Here is a 21,897-nt window from a genome sequence, read left to right as displayed (position 1 = left end):
ACTCCAGGCCTAATAAAAACCTAATGTCATACAGTAGCACAGCTTCAACAGGAGATTAGCCTCTGTCTGGGTGGTTGGAGCTTCCTTAAACTACTGAGGCCTCCTACTTCTGTGCAAGTGTTTGAACCACTAGTTTATTATGTAAAAGGGTGGCACATTTAAATTCTGTAGTTAAATTTCTTTAAATCCTTTAAAGAAGTATCTTCATATGTTGCAAGAGAAGTTTGGACTTTGAACTTGATTTGGTATGTCAAGAAGTAAATGATGATGGTTGTGAAAACCATAATCTATACCTCTCTGGGTCATGGTTAGTGACCTGAAAGTTTTAAAAACAGGTTCACAACTCTTAACTTTCACTAGGACAGCAGTTCCCAATTTGGGTATGCAGACAACCTGTCAGTGGTACATAGCAGCAGCAGGCGGGGGTACTCAGGGCACTCATGCCTGGCCCTGACACCTGGTGGAGTGTGGCTCCTGCTAGCACTACACATCGTAGTGAAGGGCCCAGCCTCTGTTATGCTGTCAAGATCACCAATGCACCTGCACCCACATGCAGCTCTCGCACTTGCTGGGCATGGGAAGGAAGCCCTGTGTGCTGGAGCTGGCTGCTTTACCTGCTGGGGCTTCCCTGGGGGGTGGGGAAGGCATCTGGCTCCAGCATGCAGGGCTTCCCTCCCGTGCCCAGCAAGTGTGGGTCTACAGGCTGCCCGGTGGAGGCTGTGCCACTTGCAATGGCCAGAGCCATGCCTCTGAGCACCTTGGTTGCAGCTATGCCATGTGGGGGGAGAGGGGAATCTCCATACCCCCCCTTCCTCCCACCACACTCGCACCCTGTCCCCACATATACACAACTCCTCAACATACCCTACGCCCCTCACACAGCCACACCCCTTCACAAACTCTCCCCCTACCCCCCACATCCTGCACTACACCCTGCCTCATGAGACTTAAGCTTGTATTGTTTTAAATTGGTGGTGCCGGATCTGTTAGATTTTGGGTATTGCTGCACTAAGGATATTGACTGGGCTCCTGTCTGTGAAAATGAAAACCAATCCGTCGGTCCTGCTTGAGCAAATCGAGCACGTTTTGTGGCACCATAGGTACAAGACAGCGTACATCATAGCACCCATGTTCTTGATAGCAGCTTGTTCTGCTTTCACTACCTACTCTGTTTGGAGCTAGCTTTTACAATTTAGAAGTAATAACTTAATCCCACGAAGTTTTGCTAGGAGACAAGGTTAGATTTGGTAGGCCAGTTTGGACGGATGTTCCTGCCTCAGGCAGGGGCTTAGACTAGATGACCTCTGGAGGTCTGCTCCTGCCCCTCTTCTCCATGATTTCTACCGCAGTTCCAGGTTTCGAACAGCCCTGCTGCCCTGCCAGCCTCTCATGGTGCTTCAACCACAGCTGCTGCATGCATTTGGGTGCCCAGCCCGTGTGCTATGACCCAGGAGTGGGTCACAAGAATATATCAAAACTTTAAAAATGGAGTCTCCTTTAAAGGAGAGAAACATGGGAAGCGGTGTTGGGTGTTTCCTTTGCAGGCAGGTGGCTGGCAGAGCTCCAGCCTGCCAGGGGCTGCTTGGTGGGGCAGGGGGCTTGTGGGCAGCGGGCTGTGAGTGAATGGCACTGGGTCAGGGCTGGCCACCGCTGTATACAGAAATGGGGTTGAGAACCACGGCAACACAAATACCACAACCGGGTCTGCCAGAGGGGAACCAGCCTCCCAGAGACTCCCTCCCCCAGCCTCACACACCCACACACACACTGCTCAGGGGAGAGGGGCATGAACGGGGGCCTGCGGGGCTGGGAAGGAGGAAGAGGAGAGGCAGCTAGGTGGAGAGGGAGGTGGTTTTCTATGTGTGTGTGGATACACAGATGCAGACGGATGCCTACACACACACACACACACACACATCTATCAATCTACCCATGGGCACTGCCCACATGCCGCGCGCGGCAGCGTACCATACACACGTGCTCGCGGAACGCGCGATGCTCTTGCGCCCCTCCCCCCCGCCGCCGGAAGCGCGTCCCGTGTCCATAGCAACCCGGCAGCCGCGGCAGGAGGAAAGTCCCACCGCTATGGCGCCGCCCGGTGAGACCCTCCCCCCCGTCGCCTCAGGGATCATCACTGCGGGAGCAGGGGGGAGCGCCTGCGTTACCCCGCACTCAGAGCGCGTCATCCAGCGGTGCCGTGACGTTAGCGCGCGTGACGACACCGCCCGGCCTGGCTGCTGGGTTGGGGAGGCGCCTCCTTGAGCTGCTCCCTCCCTCGGGTTGGGTTTTGAATGATAAGCAGGGGGCCTGGTTTGCGCTGATTTAAAAATAAATAAATAAATAAAACCCAGCAATTTTCAGTAACCTCAAATTCACATTTTTCTGTGATTACAATGAAACCCCCGCTAATATAGATCTGGAGAGATTATCTAGATCTATATTAGTGGGGTTTCATTGTAATCACGGGAAAATGTGGATCTATATTAGAGGTGTTTATTATACTAGTGGTGTTATATAGATACATATTTACTATATTAGTGGTGTTATATATATTATATATAATATGGATAATGTAATATATTATCTATATATTTGGTATATCTGCAGTGTTATATTGGTATATATTAGCAGGATTTCATTTTAATCATGGAAAAATGTGTATATTAGATATTTATGTAGTATATTAGTGGTGGTTTTTATATATATATATATAATATATAGATATATGAGATTATATATTTAGTATTTTAGCGGTGTTATATAGATATATATTGTTGGGGTTTCATTTTAATCACAGAAAAATGTGGATATATATTAGCGGAGTTTTATTATACTAGTGTTATACAGGTGTATTAGATATTTATTTAGTATATTAATAGTGTTATATAGATATTAGTGGTGTTTCATTTTAGTCATAGAAAAATGTGGATATATATTGGTGTTTTATGATACTAGTGTAATATTATATAGATATATATTATATAGATAATATAATATATTAGATATATATTTTGTATATTAGTGATGTTATAGAGATATATATTAGTGACATTTCATTTTAATCAGGGCAAAATGTGGATTTGGGGTTACTTTTTTTAAACCAAAAATTGGGGATTTTTTCAATCTGCAAAAACCAGGATCCCTGATTATAAGGATGAAATGCACTGAACCAGCTGGCCAGCCCAGCTCCATCCCAGCTGTTCCTGCATTGCAGGGATGGGAATGAACCCAATGCTCATTTCAAGTCTTCCTTTCTATATTTTGTTTGAATCCCTTATTGAAGCTGTTACCTACGTGGGATGTTGTTTTCACCACATTTGTTCCTCCAGGCAAACGGCTGCTTTTTAAGGAAGAGAAATGGGTGGCTCTGTTCTGCCCCAGGGGCTGCCTCGGTGCTGTTGCTGGGGAGCTCAGGGCAGCGTGAGCTCCTCTGTCCCAGCCCTAGCACGGGGAGGCAGGAAGGACGTACGGAGGTCCTTGGCGTGTGGACAGCCTTGTAGAGTGGGGATCTCCAGACAGCGGCGATTATAAAAAGTTACTATAAAGACTTCGTAGGGGGTCAGGATGCCACATTCACCAGGTTTGCCAGGTCTCACTGTGCATTTTTTCTGGTGGAAAGGATGATTTTAATCCAAACTTGCTGCATTAGTCAGTGCACTAACATGCCTGTTTAACATAATGGGCCAAATTGTCAGCTGAGGTAAATCAGTGTAGTTCCTCTGAAGCCTGTTGGCTCGCTTGATATAGTGAGAGACAACGCTTCTATGGGGAAATTCTGCCTTTTCAACACTGTCTCTCTAACCAATCAACCCAAAAAAACCAACACCTCCCTTTAAATTCCTTTGGATCATGGATTCATAGGTTCATAGATGTAGGGTTGGAGGGGACCTGAGCAGATCATGAAGTCTGACCCCCTGCCCTGGGCAGGAATGAATACTGGGCTCATATGAGTCCCTGGTAAGTTTAAGCTCATATGATCCCAGCTAGGTAATTATCAAGCCTTCTTTTAAAGACCCCTAAGGTAGGAGCAAGCACCACTTCCCTTGGCAGCTGGTTCCAGCTCCTAGCCTCCCTGACAGTGAAGTCATGCCTCCTGATGTCTAGCCTGAACCTACTCTCAATCAACTTGTAGCCATTGTTCCTTGTTACTCTGGGAGGTGCTCGGTGGAACAGGGTCTCACCCAATCCCCTCTGGTTCCCCCTGGTAAGATTATAGATGGCCACCAGATCCCCTCTCGGTCTTCCCCTGTGGAGGCTGAACAGGTTCAGGTCCCGTAGCCTCTCCTTGTAGGACCTGCCCTGCTGCCCCCATCATGCGAGTGGCCTCCTCTGGACCCTCTCCGTATTGTCCAGATCCCTCTTGAAGTGCGGTGTCCAGAACTGGACACAGTACTCCAGCTGTGGCCTGACCAGTGCCGCATAGAGGGGGAGGATCACCTCCTTGGACCTGCTCATGATGCATCAGTGGATACATGACAAGATGCGATTAGCTTTCCTGGCCGTGTCCTCACATTGGTGGCCCATGTTAATTTTGGAATCGATAATGACTCCAAGATCCCTTTCTGCCACTGTGCTTTCGAGAAGGGAGTTCTCCAGCCTGTAGGTCTGCTGCTGGTTCTTTCTGCTCAAGTGCAGTACCCTACACTTGTCAGTATTGAATCCCATCCTATTCTCATTCACCCACCCCTGTAACCTGTCCAGGTCCAGTTGTATCCTGTCCCTTCCTTCTAGCATGCCCACCTCACCTCAAATCTTGGTGTCATCAGTGAATTTGAAAAGGGTGCTTTTCACCCCCTCGTTCAAGTCACTAATAAAGAAATTGAACAGTACGGGCCCGAGGACCGAGCCCTAGGGGAATCCACTGCCCACATCCCTCCAGGTCGAATATGACCCACCACCACTCTCTGGGTGTGGCCCCCTAGCCAATTTGCAAACATCTGACTGCGTAGGCATCAATGCCACAATCACCTAGGTTTTTAGTGAGAATGGGGTGGGAGACCATGTCAAAGGCCTTCCTGAAGTCTAGAAAGACTACATCCACTGCAACACCTGCGTCCAATCCTTTTGTGACCTGATCGTAGAAGGCAATCAGGTTGGTCTGACAGGAACTGCCCCTAGAAAACCCATGCTAGTTGCCTTTGAACATCATCTCGCTTGCTGGTCCCTCACAGATGTGCTCCTGGATAATTTTCTCAAAGAGCTTCCCCAGGACCGAAGTAAGTTGCCTCGGTCCTCCCTCCTCCCTTTTTTGAAAATGGGACCACACTGGCCTTCTTCCAGTCTTCTGGCACCTGGCCAGAGCACCATGAGTGCTCATAAAGCTGTGCCAGGGGCCCTGTGATGTCCCCTGTCAATTCCCTCAGCACCCTGGGGTGGAGAGCATCTGGACCTGCTGATTTGAACATGTCCAGCCCCTCCAGAAGTTTCCTAACTCAGTCCTCCCTGACCCTAGGCCTGGCAGAGTCTCTCCTGAGTCCGTCCTGAATCCTGGTAGGGGAGATGTCCTGGTCCCTGCTCAGAAAAATGGAGGGAAAGAATTTGTTAAAAAGGTCTGCTTCTTTGTCTGGTGCAACCACCTCATCACTTCTGTAGGGACCATGGCTGACATCAGGCCCAGTTGGATGGCCAGCATTCTGAAAAATACCATCGATATTGTCAGAATAAGATACTGATTTTTACACTGATCCTTACTACTGCAAAAGGTCAGACCCAAGATAGGTTCTGCACATCAGCTTCCTCTGGTTCAGTCTATATTTCAAATCCCCACAGTGTCACTGAAGTGGCTAATGGCCTTTTTTAATTTTTCAATAGCTGTCAAGAAGAAGCAAAATTATGCTAGCATACATGAGGCAGTGAAAACCGGTGATGTAGAGCAGCTTGCATCAATGGTAAAAAGTGGAACCAACATTAATGAAGTGGATTTAGTCCATAAATTTACACCTTTGCACTGTGCGGCACACTCTGGAAGTCTGGAGGTAAAATGTTTTCTTAGATCTGGTCTGCAACAAGGTTCTTGTAGATCAGTGTAATCTTACTTAGGTTAGGAGAGAGACCGAACCGAACATTGCAACTTCATACTGTTTGAGCTAAAAAATAATCTGTCTTTTTATTATTTAATGACTTCAGCACAAAGAGGATAGGAATTGATAGTGATGAGTGTACAGTTTAACATACAGCATATTATACAATGTAGAAATCAAAAGGATTATTCTTATTTTTAGTTATCTAGGTTTTTATTGTGCCTTTTCCAAGCCCTATGCATGTCACGCATTCAATGTTGCAAGATTTTACAAACTATATGACTTTTTCCTAACTTCAGCATTATAGCGTCACAGCTTCCCTGTATTCCTCAAGCAGCCCTGTTCTTATTAACCGTGTTTTGTCCTCCTCTTCACTCAGCAAGGGCCTGGTGAAATGTGTGAGATTTGTTCTGTGTTCTAACAATCAACAAATCTGGGCTATATTGAAACAGAAGGCGGGTAAATTGAAAAGACACTGATTCAGATAGAGCAGTGGTATTTAACCTGTAGCCTGGTGAGAGATCTGGTTTGTGAGGGCATGTCATCTGCCCACAGGGCTTCCCCACAGGTCTGGAAGTTTAGCAGTGGAGGAGCAGTGGCAGCTTTGGTGCCTCTCTGCTGCCAAATTTCTGGACCTGTGGGCAGTTCCCAGGCACTAGGTTACACCAGGTTTGGGGCTGGATCCAGTGCATGGGATCAGGTGGGTGTGCAGTGGATCTGGTGCATGAGGCCAGATCAGCATCACACCTCTGGACTGACCCCTTACACTGACCTCATGCTTGGTCCAGCCCACAGACCAACATTGTGCCACTCGGGGCCAAAAGGTCAAGCACCATTGCAGTAGCATGTATCCTGCCACCCATCCCATCCCTCCATACCAATGGAATGTGAGTTTGAATGCATCAGGCAATTGCAGCTTCCAGATCCTCCTACAGGGAGATGGTATCAGCATGATAGGACTCTAGCCATTTAGATGTGTGTAGGTTTCAATCAAAACTTTTTGCATTTACCCAGAAATACTTGCCAGTTGCTGCAATAAGTGCTATGAAATGAAAATCTAGCTTGCCATATTTTGAATGAGCTGCAGTGTTCTGCTGTAGCAATCTAACCAGGAAGTAATAAAGACATGGATAAACATGCCAACTTCTATGTCCCAAAGGCAAGAAAGCAAACTTCTTACTAATTGCAAATATTGAGCATGCCGCTGCTGTTAGCTCATGTAGAAGCTGTCAGAGAGATAACAGGACAACCCCACTGTGAACTTTAGAAACATTTCCCATATGGCCTAGTTCTCTAACTTATGCCTTTTTTTCCTAATAATTCCTACACTCAGGTTATGTTTGAACTGAGTCTCATTTAGCTATGTCTCACCAACGCCTCATTCATTCATGGGGACAGTGGAGGAATCAGTGCTGTAGATTAGGCAAAATCTCTGCTCTAGAAAATGTAGTACATTTAGCAAAGGGAGATTTAACAAATGCTTAAGTTTTCTCTGAACATTGCATGGGAGCTGCAGGAAGTAGCCGTCAACCTCAACACATTTTTAAAAGTGTGGCTTGGGCTTGAGGGAGCAGGATAAGAGAAGGGAATCCAGGAAACCTAACAAATTAAAGGCCAATAAAGGTTAATCTTTTTTTTTTTTTCCTCATGACAAACACAGTCAGAATTGAAGAAAAGGGTGTTTGTTTCCTCTATTTTTAACATACTTTCCACTTTTAATTGGAGAAAGAATATAAATGCCCTTACGAACTCCTTTTGAAACTTCAGTTTACATTAAATAAGCCAACACTAGGTTCTGAATTTGTAGGTTGTTGGAGAATTTCCTGAGCAGATGAAGGCATGAAGCTGCATAGTTCATCTGTAGGTTCCTACTGGATCTGTTCTACTACAGAAATAGTCCCTTCAGAATATTCTGTTAATACTTAAAGCATCAGTCAGTAAGTTGTTATGAAAATGGCATTTTAATTGCATACCAGCTCCATGACAACATCCTATATTTAAGATGGACGTGAATGTCTTTGACTTTGTTTTGGTTGGTAGTGTCTTCACTGGCTGCTGTGGCATGGAGCTAATATAACAGACACAACTATGAGAGGCTGGACAGCAGCTCACCTTGCCGCTATCAGAGGCCAAGATGCTTGCATGCAGGTAAGTATAGTTATCTGCCATCAACCAAAAGTCAATACAGCAGATTGTCTGCTGCTGGAAGGGCCATAGCTTCATTGTGGTGGGATCATCTATGACATTTTACAGGAGCTGAGGGTGTGCTCCAGTGGTCTGAAAACAAAAGCCACCATGACTGGGATTTACATAAAGGATCAGGATGCCAAGTTGACATCCAGTTCCCTTAGGTAGCTTGATAGTTGCAGCTTAGTCTCTTCAGAATTATAGTTATGTACAATTAACAAAAAGTCTTTGGGAGGCATTTTATCTCTGCTTTAATTATTGCTAATTATAGGTATTCTGGTATGGCTTGTAATGTCAGTCATGGACCAGGACACATTGTCCAAGGCCCTTTGCAAATGCAGAATGTAAGGATGATCCTTACTCCAAGAAACTTACAATCTAAGTTAAAGACAAGAAGCAACAAGTGGGTACAACCTGGACAGATGGAGGAACACGCGATACTGATTATAGTGTGGAAGAGTTTATTGATGTTGTTTTACACCTTTAAAGTAATCCTTCTAGGCAACTCTTTCTTTTTAATATTATAAAGTGAATTTAAAATTTTTGCATTTCTTTTAAGCTTTAGGCAGGGTGGAGATTCACCTTATAGACTAACTAAATCAGAGTCACATAAGCTTTTGTGAGTTTGAGCTTACTTCATCAGATGCTGTGAAAGGATGTAGATGGATCTCTGATTTAGTTAGTCTGTGGATAGGAAAAGAAGTTGCATTTGTCCCTGGACAAGTCGTGTTATACAAGTAGACTTTTTGCCGATTGCTTTTGAAGCTTATGTATTTTCTTGAGTTTTGCATCATCTTAAGACACTATTTTGTGTTGCTTTGTAGCTTGACGTAAGTGCTCGACCTTTGTATGCTGTATGTGTGAGAGAATGGGTGAGAGCATGTTTGTGGAAAATGAAAATATCAGCTGATGACTGGCTGAAGGGTGCAGACAGAAAACCAAAACAAGAAGAATCCGCCCCAGAACAATGAGAGAACGACGGCAATTGACCTTCAAGGAAGAACATAGCGATAACACAACAAAAGCCCAGAGGACTGGGTGAATTGACAAGACTATAAAAGATGGGGCGAGACACATCGATTTTGGGTGTTGTTTTGCATGTCATCCTGGAGCATTGGTTTGTCTGATGAGATGGACAGGCAGGAGCCCAGCTCCTTCTTGTGGTCAACTTGGGTGGTCCCTAAGTTGATCCAAGCACTGATACCACTGGTAACACATACCAGTGGAGAATAGAAATTGGGGTATGAATGTGGTGTGTATGTGTGCATCAAGGGCTTAATCAGTAAACGTGGCATCTTGCCTTATTCTCCTTCATAAGATCTTGCTTGTGATTTGAGCAATTGGCAATTTGTATAACAGTTGTGCCTGTGTTTGTCCCAGAACAGAAATATCCTGGGATTGGTGCATGCACATCTGGCCCTTCTTATCAGAGTTTAATGAGTGGCTGAATTCACTGCTGCTTTTCTGCCATTGATTCAGTTGTGCAATTCTGGGACAGTGGTTCAGATGCACTTTGTGATGTCCTGGGATAAACTTAGTACATCTTATCCTGTCAACCTTTTTAGAGTTTATCCCAGGACAATGGACATGGACATCTGAATCATCAGATTTGGTCATGGGATAAAATGGTTTAATCCTGAAACAAATACTATGTCTGTTTGTAAAGTGCATCTCTACCTGGGCTTGTGCCTGACTTCAGACTAACTTATCTAACTGCTCTCTACTTTTAGGCTTTAGTTATAAATGGAGCAAATCTAGAAGCTCAAGATGACAAAGGACGTACTCCATCACACCTAGCTGCAGCTCATGGTCAGTCGTACACGTTACAGACGATTCTCCGGAATGGAGTGGTAAGGCAGTTTTATCTCCCAAGAGAAACTCTTAATCTTAAGACAGTGTAGACTTCAGTTATATCATCAGAGCTTCCTAGAACAGAACCAAATTCTGGGATACTTTGCAAACAAAATTCCTGTTAGTTTTTTAATAGATTTGGGATTGTAAGGTTTGATCTGTTGTTTAGCAGTTGTTTGTGAGAGTTTATTTTAACTTAAGGTCTAGTTATTAATTGTGAGACATAACAAAAGTTTTCAAAGAATTTGAAGAGAATCAATGGATCACTAGAGGGAGATCAGAAGCTTTGATGATAAAAATCTTTTTCAATTGTAGAAAATTTTAGCTTTAAAATACAGATGTAAGCACCAACATATAGTGAGCAACAAAAACATGGCCAGAACATTCCTAGTATGTATGTTTATACATGAATTGTTGAAATAAATAAAACACTTATGAAGAAGGATGTCTGTCCTCCAGCAGGAATTATGTTCATAGTAGCATCAATATTTCAATCAAATAAAGAAGGTATGTATTTTTTTTCCTGGCTCTTTTGGTTTGATTTAAATTAGGTTTGTCTTTGGGTTTCCTGTAGGGTTAAAACCTGCAGCCCCCAGGTTCTCTCTGTCCACCACTCCTCTCATCACTCCAGGTGCTCCCCATCTCTTCCCTGGCTTTCACTCCCTATCCCCACCCCACGGGATGGAGCAGGGCAGGGCAACACAGGTCAGTGTAGAGCCTGCAGCCAAGGAAATCAGGGGGGCTGCTCATTCACGTGGTGTTGGGGGAGCTTGCAGCTAGAGAGGTGAGGGGTCCATGGCCTCTGCTGGTGAAGCCCCTGTGTTGTATGGTCTCCAGCCACTAAGTTGGACAGCCCCGATTTAAATAATTAAGACAGTATGAATACCTAGTTCCTATTCCAGAGTTAATCTGGGCTGTACAAGTTCTTCCACTGACACATGAACGAACTAAGTGAATGAACCTACTTCTTTTATTCTAGGATGCTAATGTTTCAGATAAGAATGATTGGAAGCCAGTTCATTATGCTGCTTTTCACGGCCGCTTGGGTTGTTTGCAGCTTCTTGTCAGATGGGGAGCTAGTATAGATGACGTGGATGACAATGGAAATCTTCCAGGTACATCAGGGAAATACTATGTTGCCCTGACATTTGGGTTTCAGTTGCTATATTATGTGATTGTTTAGCAAATGACGAGTAGTAACATTTGCTGACTGATTCCACATAATTGCCACAGTTCTGTAATTTTGTAAAGGAAAGAGACACTTATGTTATCTACAACACTGCTGTGTGGTTAACATTGGAAAATGCTGACTCTTACAATGGTAAGTCTTGCATCTATACTAGATATGCCCTGAGATATGTTTTCATTCACATGTGAGATGTACATTGGGCAATTTTAACTGTAGGGGGTGTTACCAGCCCCACTTATAATGTAACAATATCTAACATAAATAACATGTATGTTCAGTGCCTGTGGTATTTCAGCTTCAGCTTCACCTTGGGTAGCTCTGTAATTCCTTGGATGAAATCCACTTTCTACCAAAGTCAAAGGGAAAACTCCTGTTGACTTTATCGCATTCAGCATTTCATCCCCTTGAATTCCAGCCTTATGCAGCAGGCATTTCTGGCACTGGAAGACCCTGCTGTGGGGCCAATATATGTGACTATCTAAAGCAATGGTTCTTAAAAGCTATGGACTTGAAGCACCCCTCACTGGACTTGAGGCACCCCTCCATAATTTCTGTGAATTGGGTAGCACCCAATTTCAAAAATTAATTTATATGTTACAATGCTTGTCTCCTTGGAGAGGGCTGGGCAGTGGGGGTAGGGGATCAACCAGGCAGGGACAAGCTTGAGTCTCTGCTTATATGCTTATCTCTTCACACCTCACAGTAGCCTTCAAAGGATCTGGAGGTACCCCAGGGTCTCATGGTACTCTGGCTGAGAATCACTGGTCAAGAGTTTTCCTGGACTGGAAGACTGGGCAGTTTCTTACTTATATGAAGTACATTAGTGCTACTTGCTCTGGTTATATCTAGCTATTGTAAGGATAATTGAATTCTTAATGGGAGAGAAACTAATTATCTTTCTAGTAATGTACAACAAAATATTCCATCTTTTTGCCAGTAGTATATGAACCAAATTATGGAGAGTATTTTCATGGAATTATATTTTCTAATTAATACGTATGTATTTGACACTGAGTCCCTCATCCACATTTCCCACTCATGGGAATAGCAAATACTACTGTTTGTAAAGCAATGAACATATGTATTATACCTCTATAGCTCAGTTCATTATGAATCACTGAACATTTCAAACATTAAACACCTAAGCTTCACAGTATCCTGAAATATAGGTAAAGTAACATTTCAGTTACTTCATCTATATGGATAGACCATAGTCGTTTCACATAGCAATAATACATGACCATTTAGGAGAGAAAACAAGCAGAAATTCTGTAAACAATGAAACTCGGGGAAAGTTGAGAAGCAAAGGATAATAACTTACCTCTTTCAGATGACTGCTCATCCACAGGTCTCAGGGAGCTTCTACATGCAATGTTGCTGTGCAGTAACTGGAGTTAGAATCATAGAATCACAGAATCACTGAGTCGGAAGGGACCTAGACAGGTCATTGAGTCCGACCCCCTGCCATGGGCAGGAAGGAGCACTGGGGGTGGCAGGGGTCATAAGACCCCAGCCTGGTGCCTATCCAGTCTCCTCTTGAAGATTTCCAGGGAAGCTGAGAGCACCACCTCTCTGGGAAGCCTATTCCAGTCTCTGGCCACCCTTACCGTGAAGTAGTTCTTCCTAATATCTAACCTAAACCTGTCCTCCCTCAGCTTGTGGCCATTGTTCCTGGTGACTCCAAGGGGGGCCCTGGTGAACAGACTTTCCCCGAGTCCCTGCTGCTGGCCCCTGATAAGGTTGTAGGCAGCCATAAGATCCCCCCTCAGTCTCCTCTTGTGGAGACCGAAGAGATTCAGGTCCCTCAGCCTCTTCTCATAGGACTGGCCACGGAGGCCCCCAACCATATGAGTGACCCTTCTCTGGACCCTCTCCAGTTATGGGCAGTGGGTGTGTCTACATGAGATGCTTACGGTGCATTAACCTAATAACATTGTGCAGTAGTGTGGCGGTTAAAAACCGTGCTAATAGCCTACTACACAGTGTTATTAGGCTAGTGAGCAGTAAGCATTACAAAATAACCATGCACTGGTGCTACTGCACAGTAACTCTAGTTACTGCACATTTAGTTAGTATTTGATTAACCAAGTACTAAACTAAAAGCACAGTAATTAAGGAGCATTACTGAATGTGTAGACATACCCAGTAGCATTGGTGAACATCTTCAGGTGACACTGTGTAGTAGTGTATTAGCACTGTCCATGCTGTGTGACGTGCTACTCTGCAGTATTTTCTAGGTACAGTGCAGCTTGCGTATTGTGAGGATGCACCCAGAGTACAGTACAAAAGAGTGTAAATGTCATTATCCCCCCTTATATAGATGGGAAACTGAGGCATGGAGGGGTGAAGTGATTTGCTCAAGGTAGTACAGCAGAGGTGAAGCTGGAGCCAAGGTCCCCGGACTTCTGGCTTATCCATGCTGCCTCCATCTGATCTGGAGTTTGGCTGGGACAGTGAAGTTGGGCTCGTACTTTTACACAAATCTGTTAAGGGATCTTGAAAAACCATAGATGGTAAAGGCTTAGGTTAACGTTCATCCAAAAAACTGCAGCCCCAGCAGTGCACAGTCCCAGCCTGCCCCATCATGGAGCCTGACCTTGTGAAGAGGGAATGATGGCAGAATCTGTATAGCAGAGATCTACTGTTTCTGTCCATCCTATACCCAGCCCTTTCTTGTTTCCCATATGCTTCATCTCCAAACTCTGCATTGAGCAGGAAGTAAACACTCCCAAGTCCAGTCCCCCTGCTCTTTCTGCTGTGGTATACAGCTAGAAGCCCTAGCAGAGAGGAGCTGGATTTGGGGATGTGGTGGGCTTTGAATTTAGCTGGGTGTTCCTTATTTAGTTATGCTCAGCTTTAATATGTGTCATCTTTGCTTTTGTAACAGCTCATTTGGCAGCAATGGAGGGCCACCTGCATTGCTTTAAGTTCCTGGTTAGCAAAATGGCCAGCGTGACTCACACACTGAAGGCCAGGAATGACCATGGGGAGACCCCAAAGGACTTGGCCCAGAGGTTCTACAAGGATAATATTGTAGAGTACATTGACAGCGTGGAGCAAGAGCGAGACCATCTGTTTGGTCAGGAAGGTGAGCAGAAACCCAAACAGTATCTGAAATACAAACGTTTGCAGCAGAAACAGCAACAGTGGCACAGTAACTGTGTAGAAGTGACTGATGCAGATATGGGAAAGTGACTCACTTCAAAGTGGTAGCATAGAGCTGTAGAATAGAGGCTGTCAGACTGCCTTGCTGTTATGCTTGAGGACCAGACCTGCTTGATTTTTCGAACAGTCATTCTTTATCTAATACTCTGGGGGTGGTATAACTCATGTCTGGTACCAAGAAAAATGAAACTGGCTCTATGGATAATTAGTAGCAGCAAGGAAAAATAAAATATATTATGTTGCAATTAAGACCATTGAGTAGAAAATAAGCAGAAGGCTTTATTTTCCAACTTTATTAGGCCATTCAGTTTAAAACAAAGGCATATGCATTACTTCAGAATTATAAAGAGAATCTCTGTGCAGCTATAACATGCCTACATCCAACAACCAAGGCATATGTAGTGAAGCCTGTAATGAATAATGCTCTGTTCTGCAGCTGTATTTTAACTGATTAAAGATGCATTAACTGCACTACCAACAAGAAGTGTGGATTTTCCATGCATGAGTTATTACTGAGAGAGAAAAACTGACGGGGAAGTGAAAATTAGCTTCTTTGTGTATTTAGTGGAATTGCTGTCCTTCACTTGGAAATGTCTCTGTTACATTTGTTTAGATTTAGCTTTCCCAGCTCATGTTGCTGCCTTCAGAGGGGACCTGGTGACACTTAAAAGATTAGTGGAAAGTGGAATAACCAATATTAATGAGCGAGATGATAAGGGATCCACTGTTATGCACAAAGGTCAGTAATTATGATCAGGGTTTCAGCTTGTTATTGCTTGTTATTGAGTTGTTTACTTAAGTAAACTTATTTAAGTAGCTACTCATCCAATAAGCTTCACGAAACACAGCTTCTTATTTTCCTGAGAGCTTCAAAGGGCAGCCAGCACTGAATGTATAGCTGGAGATACCTATTTGCAGGTGCATATGTGCACGTGCATATGTGTAAGTGGTGGTGCATATGTGTAATTGCTCTTAAACTAACTTAACCAAGCTAAAGTACAAAAGACAGTGTATTTACTTCCTTATTATACTTTTTTACATCCTCAGCGCAGAGATATGCTGTACAGTGAATTGTTGCTTTACTTTCTAAGCATTTAGGGACCATGGTGATGTACATTATAGACGACCAAAATATAGTACACCATGAAAGGTAGTGATGCAGCCACTCAGGAGGGTCTAATGCAGAATTATGGGGAAATATTTTGGACCATTGCTGTTGCATTTTGTTGTGATACACCACAGGGCCAGGGTAATTCTTGTCCAATCCAGGTTCATTCAAGTATAGTACTCCCATGTTAGCTTGTATGCACCATACCCTCCTGGAACTAGAGGGAGGCACAAAACAGGCTGATAGCTCTATACAAGACAGAAGGCAGAGGAGAATTGCACCTTATAGACTAAGTAAATTATTGTTATACAGAACATTGATAAGGTGGTTCCACAGTTTCTCAGATGGAGTGAAGCACAGCTTGTCAGCATAGGCCGTGTGGTATGCAGAACAGTGTGTATTATTCACGCTGAGTCCCTTGAGTATGATATTCATTTGCTTGTATCTGGTCAGGAAGAAGATGAGTGAACTTGAGCAAGTTTCTTGTGTAGATTGATTGCAGTCCATTTGTTTGGCTGAACATGGTGCTATCCCTGAGCAGAGAGGTAGTTAGTCTGTAAGGTGCAAATTTATCTTGCCTTCTGCCTGACTTCAGACTAAGCTAACTACCACTCTGTAGCAGACGAGCCTGCCAGACTGCACAAATCAGCTCTGATTCAGCCAACCATGAGTCGTCTGCTGGCTGCTAGCAGGACTAGTCTTGTTTTTATATATAAACATATGCTTAATTTGTTTCTTGATACAGTGCTTTATTCTGCAACTACCTTTTCCTTTCTCTGTCTTCCCCTAATTTTTCTCTAGGAGTTGTAAAATGTCAGTTCTGAAAAAAAAAGAATCTTTTTTTATATTTTGTAGGAATCACATTCCAGTTTTACTGTTTTCACATTTATAATTCTACAGCCTGATCAGTCACTAAGGCAAATACTTTTTACCCATGTATGCATTAAAGAAATCCTAGCTGCTTGAATCAGACCCCTTTCCAACAGTGTTGGTTATGAATCAGATACAGGTTTCCCTCATGATGGACATGTGTTCCTGGAAAATGAGACATAACTCAAATTTGCATAAAGGGAACACAGGTTACAATGTAACAAATAGGGATATGTTCCAAGATCTCAACTGTACTGATCTCTGGACCCATTTCTACCACTTTTTCAAGACAATTTTGGTACTCACCAGGAGCAACAGTACATACAAGTACAGGGTGGTGGTGAATGTTACCATAATGGGGATGGCAACTACAGAAACACGTGTCGCAGACAACAAGCGAGGAACACAGATCCACACAGGAGACTATATTTTGGTGTGCGTCACTCCCACAATGCACCACACAAAGCAGCTGACTGCGGGCTTCCACCACACTGATCGCATAAGAGTGAATTTACCTTGCATATAACGATTTTTTGGTATAAAAAGGGTCATTGCATAAGAGCAAATTTGCACATACAGAACCTGCATAAATCAAGGGAAGCCTGTACCCTGCTTCTGGTATCATGTGATATGTGGAAAGCCCAAGGAGAGAGATCCCTTTGCTGAATGAGTAGTAGGGAACCCTGCAAACCTCATCTCCATCCATTCTAATGCCAGCACTAAAAGCAGGAGCAAGAAAAACCGTGAGGGGCTTTATCATCTAAAGTCAAGTGCCTAAATCAGTAAGGCAAGAAGCAAATTCATTCTATGCAGAAGACAGGCAGGTCATAGCTGGTCTTATAGTGGCAAGGATTTGGACTAGACCTATGGAGGGTCTCTTCCAGCCCTACTTCTCTATGAGTCTATGATTGTGAGACGAGAGGAAAAGACCTCTCGCAAGCTATTACCAGAAAAAAGAAAAAAATTCTGTGACTTAACTCTCTCTCCCTAGAAGCCCACCACTTAGATAAACATTTATATGGTATGTGTGATTTGCTGTCTTTTTGAGGGCCATCCTAGCAGTGTAAAGTATCTTCTCTGTCTTCCCTGAGAAGGACTGTATTTGTCAAGCAAGTGCGTGTATAGATTGTAGAGGGCAGTGTCATATGTACTGATATGAAATTCATCGTTGCCTCTCGCTCAGACCTGTCCTGTCATTCTGGACCATATTGTAGATGTTCAGCTCTCTGTTATACTGCACTGCAAGGCCCAGGAAATAGTCCTGGAGTTCCCTCCTCAACAACTGAACCTCTTGTCCATTCAGTTCTCGTCATCAGGATGCTGAATAGATTGTTTTAGGGATTTGCAGTCATGGTATCCATGATAGTGAATACAGCTGACAACAAACTTGGAGAGATCCAATAGTGAGGATGAAATGGTTCAGCAAGTGAGGGACATGTTTTAGCAACGTACTGACAATAGGCTGAGATGGATAGATACAGGGTAAGATCTTTCTTGTTAACATAAATAGAGATATCCCAGGTTACAGGAGCTGAAGAGTTGGCCCATAACATTTGTTTTACACAAAACAGGATATGAAAATATATAAAAGCTCTCCTTCCCTGCTGCCAGTGCACTGAGCTTGTTCTGGGAGGTATTTTTGTCTTGGGATCTTGGTGCTCAGACTTCAGAAGCTTTCAACCCTTGTTAAGGGGGGCCTGGGTTGGTGTGGGTGCCGAGGAACAGGGTTGACAGCCCAGAGGTTGAAAGTTTATAGCAGAAGTGTTTGTGGTGCAGCCTGATCAGTATTCCAACAAAATCTGAGATTTCTGCTAAATACCTTGTCCCAAGGACCTGAAAAGGGAAGGAAAAGGCATTTAAGATTAACAAGTGTGTAGGACTGATTTTGATACATGCTCTCTCCATCAGCTGCTGGTCAAGGACACATAAACTGCTTACAATGGATGATTGAAATGGGAGCTGACTGTGATATTACAAATGAAGCTGGAGAGACACCAAAGGATGTAGCCAGGAGGTAGATGTCCCTGTGTCTTTGTTTCAACTGGTTTGTAAAGGGCAAGACTCCAGACTCTGCTCTTACACCAGCAGACTGCTGTTGATTTCAGTGGAGTTACTCCTGATTGCCACTGATGCAAGCAAGAGCAGATTTAGGTCCATTAATTCAGACTTCGGGGTAATAATTGTTTGGCAGTAATGCTTTACTGAGAGAGGGGCTTTACTGAAAGTATTTAAATAATAAAGGCAAATTCTTGTGACTGGAGGTGAGGGGAACTGTGTGAGCTGTGTACATGGCAAACTGTAAAAGAAGAGAATTATGTAACTGAGAAGAAAGAGAACAAACACTGAGGAGATATGCTTCAGGCACGCATAATAATAATGAATGCTGAAGGTGGCCAGCAGGCAGCATTTCTGTTTACTGTTAAGTACACCACATGTGCTTATTTGATTAAATTAAGAGGCAAAATAAATGTAAAGTCTCTGAAAAGAAAGAAACTTTTGCACAACTTTGTAAACTGTAGAACTGTCTTCTATAGTTATCACTGAGGCAGAAATTAAGTCTTCAGAAAACCAAAAGAAGCATCTTAACGGCCCTGGAGATCTAGGCTCATGTCCATGTGTACCAAAAGCCCCAAACTAACTACTACTGAAGTAAGTGGGAGAATGAAGAGAACCTGGGAGGCACTTCCATCTCCCATGTAATCAGGTGTATGTGTTTTACTTGGCAGTGAAACATGAGCTGCTTTTGTAGAGGAGCACGTGATATTGCAGTGGATGCTAACTATTGACTGCCATGCAGGTTCGCTCAGCTGGCAGCTGTGGAACTTTTGACTCAGGTAACAGGAGACAACTCGGATGAAGAATTAGATATCAATGACATAAGGTTTTTTGATAGACATGGTGTGGAAGGGAGCACAGACAGCAAAGGAGATTTAACCCTAGATCAAGTCAACAAAAGAGATGCACGCAGTAAGTAAGCTCTTTCTCAGCTCTGTCTTTTTCTGAAAGGGTGGGAGGAATAATCATCTCAGGAGAAAAATATATGTAGCCACATAATTTCAGCCAAGTCTGCAGAATTTATTGTCATCTGAGGTGTCAGGAACCAGGGGCTCTGTGCAAGAAGGTTTGAACAGTGAGCATCTTGTGGAAACCAGAACACTTTTGAAGCATGGAAACTAGAACAGAGGATAACTGGGAGATTACTTTAGTCCATCTGTAGGAAGCCGACACAGGAGTGTCCTTTATAGATTATTTCTGAGGGATATGTCAGATGTAATTCTATAACAACCAAAAACTAGACCTAGGCTTCTTCCTCTGGGAGACTGTTCCACAATCCATTGCCAGGAGATAGCTCATTAGCTACTCACACAATTGCACACAATTGTCTGTTTTGCAGTAAGAGCCTATCAAAGGATTGAAGAACTTAAGCAACTTCTAGAAATTGCCTGCAGCAACTACAAACAGCTGGGGGGAATAACTGAAGAGGAGAGAGTAAGGAAGAAAGAAGAAAGGGAGGCTGACAAGTAAGGTTCCCTTAACCGTGATATTTGTGCGCTTCTTTCCTTCCAAGTTTCTTCAGATGTGTTCAAGTATTTGGTACTTATTTAGGCATTATGTTTTAAATGCAGTATGTATGTATGGTCAAGAAGCTATCAGCTGGGAAATCAGTTGAGCTTCTGTCATGTTTGCCTAGTTCCTCAGTGTTTCATTCGGGACTTCTGCAGAAATGTTCCCTTGCAGAAATGGTTGAAGTGGTTGGACATCCCACCTGCAGAAGACTGTTGGGAGTGTACAGGAAATCTCACACTATCCTGCTGAGATTTTGGACTCCTAAATAGTGGTACCACTTTTTGCAGGCCTCCTTCTGGTTCTCTACTGTTCTCTTGAGTCTCTGCCTGTCCCCAGCTGGAGACTTTGGTATCCCCAAACCAATGCTTCTTGTCAGTCACTATGTGGGTGGAGCTGTAATATTGAGGACTTAGGAGCAGGGAGGTGTGTGCAAGGGTACTGCAGAATTTAGATAAGGAAATCACTTATTTCCTGATTTTTTTTTCAAAGGCGCTGAGCAGCTCCACGTTACTGGACTTCAGCGGGAGCTGTGGACACTCTACAACTCAGACATTGCCCTCTTAAAAGTGCCCTCTGGAAAATGGCGATAACAACATTCATCTGCCTCACAGGGTGCTGTGAAAGGCAGTAACGCTTGCCGTGGCTCACTTTAGATTGGTGGCCAATAGACAAAGCATTCTGCATTTATCTCCCTGGGTTCCTTATTCTAAATATCTGTGAAGATGGCATTTTAGGCACCTGCAAGCTCATCTGGGTCTGATCTTTCTTCCTGGCTTAAATTCTCAGGGCAGGGCATATTCCCTCATTTTGTGACTGTGCTGGTTCATACTGGTGCATATGAAATCACTTTTCAGTTTGTGATGCTAGAGAGCTGGTTGCAGTAGGAACAACTGGAAGACGAAATCTGAATGATGTTTAAACTGCTAATCTCCATGATTCACTGATTGCTTATGGGACCATGTGTTGCTGAGTATCATATGCTGCTGTGCCTTCATGCAAACTATAGTTCTTTTTTTTTTTTTTTTAGTCTTCATTTCTGGGTAATCCCATAGTTTTAGACTTTAGCAACAGTTTAAAGCATCCACCTTCTTGAATACACACAACCTGCCACCCTACATCCTATCAGTGAAGGGACCAATCTATATGATTTCACACTCTCCCCTTGGTCTTGCAGGTATTTTTGATGTCCTGAGAATTAGGACCAGGAGGTAAACTTGTCTTTTGCTCAGTGTGTGGGATTACATTGACCTCTAGTGGCTGGCCAGCATCTAAAACCGTCTGTTTTAGCAGAGCTAACACCTAAGGGTTGTTTGTTGTTTTGCAGCCAAATGTACTGAACCAGTTACGGTCCACATGCCGCGATGTCTCTGTGTGTGCTCACGTGGCGTGTTGCAGTAGCAGACAGCCTCTTTGTCCTTTCTGCTCCTGTTGCAGATACTGACCAATTGCAGCTGCTGTGCAGCTAGGACAGGCTGTGGCGAACATGGATCCCTGTTGGATCAGAAAGCATACCACCCTTGCAGTCTTCTCTCATTCAGCATGCTAATGATGCTTAAATAGCTACTGAACTGTGGTGAGGTTTGGGCCACAGGCTTCCTGTGCTTACAAGGACAGTGGCAGCAGGTGCTGGTGTTATGCCTTACGCCGTTCTGGAGCAGTAGTACAGGCACAGCTAAACTTATGCCCCAACTAGCCTCCATGAGCTGTTTTGCCCCTGCAGCAGCAGGAGTGGACCTGGACTTTCTCCTTGGATCACCACAGGGCAGTGGTTTAACAAGCACTGTGCTTTTGGCAGGATGGTGAGAGAGCTGGAGGCCCAGCTGGAGTATGAGCGGGTGCGTCGAGAGAAGCTGGAGAGCCAGCTGGATGATTGTCGAGCAGAGATGGCTCGCCTCAAGGAGCGCCTGGGGAAGGTGCCGGTCTCGCCCCTGCCCACCAGG

The 21,897-nt window shown here is 44.0% G+C and overlaps 1 protein-coding gene across 1 annotated transcript; it reads left to right on the top strand.

Moving 5' to 3' along the window:
- The first annotated feature begins 2,068 nt into the window (after positions 1–2,068).
- On the top strand, positions 2,069–19,915 carry ANKRD42 (ankyrin repeat domain 42). The gene is made up of 10 exons (XM_090031772.1): positions 2,069–2,098; positions 5,812–5,975; positions 8,061–8,168; positions 9,938–10,057; positions 11,038–11,173; positions 14,135–14,335; positions 15,026–15,151; positions 18,299–18,404; positions 19,188–19,357; positions 19,785–19,915. The coding sequence occupies exons 1-10, from the start codon at positions 2,086–2,088 to the stop codon at positions 19,913–19,915; spliced, it is 1,275 nt and encodes a 424-aa protein (XP_089887898.1). The 5' UTR covers positions 2,069–2,085.
- The last annotated feature ends 1,982 nt before the right edge of the window (positions 19,916–21,897 follow it).

Source organism: Crocodylus siamensis, chromosome 1 (genome assembly GCF_052110815.1).
Source record: "Crocodylus siamensis isolate JL-2025a chromosome 1, ASM5211081v1, whole genome shotgun sequence".
Taxonomy (NCBI): domain Eukaryota; kingdom Metazoa; phylum Chordata; order Crocodylia; family Crocodylidae; genus Crocodylus; species Crocodylus siamensis.
This window is presented reverse-complemented; position numbering and strand designations above follow the sequence as displayed.

What these genes read in the sequence shown, in the direction of transcription:
- ANKRD42 (XM_090031772.1), top strand. An exon ending in GCCAAGATGCTTGCATGCAG is followed by an intron (nt 8,169 to 9,937) that starts GTAAGTATAGTT and finishes CTCTACTTTTAG; the next exon opens with GCTTTAGTTATAAATGGAGC. An exon ending in CAACAAAAGAGATGCACGCA is followed by an intron (nt 19,358 to 19,784) that starts GTAAGTAAGCTC and finishes TCTGTTTTGCAG; the next exon opens with TAAGAGCCTATCAAAGGATT.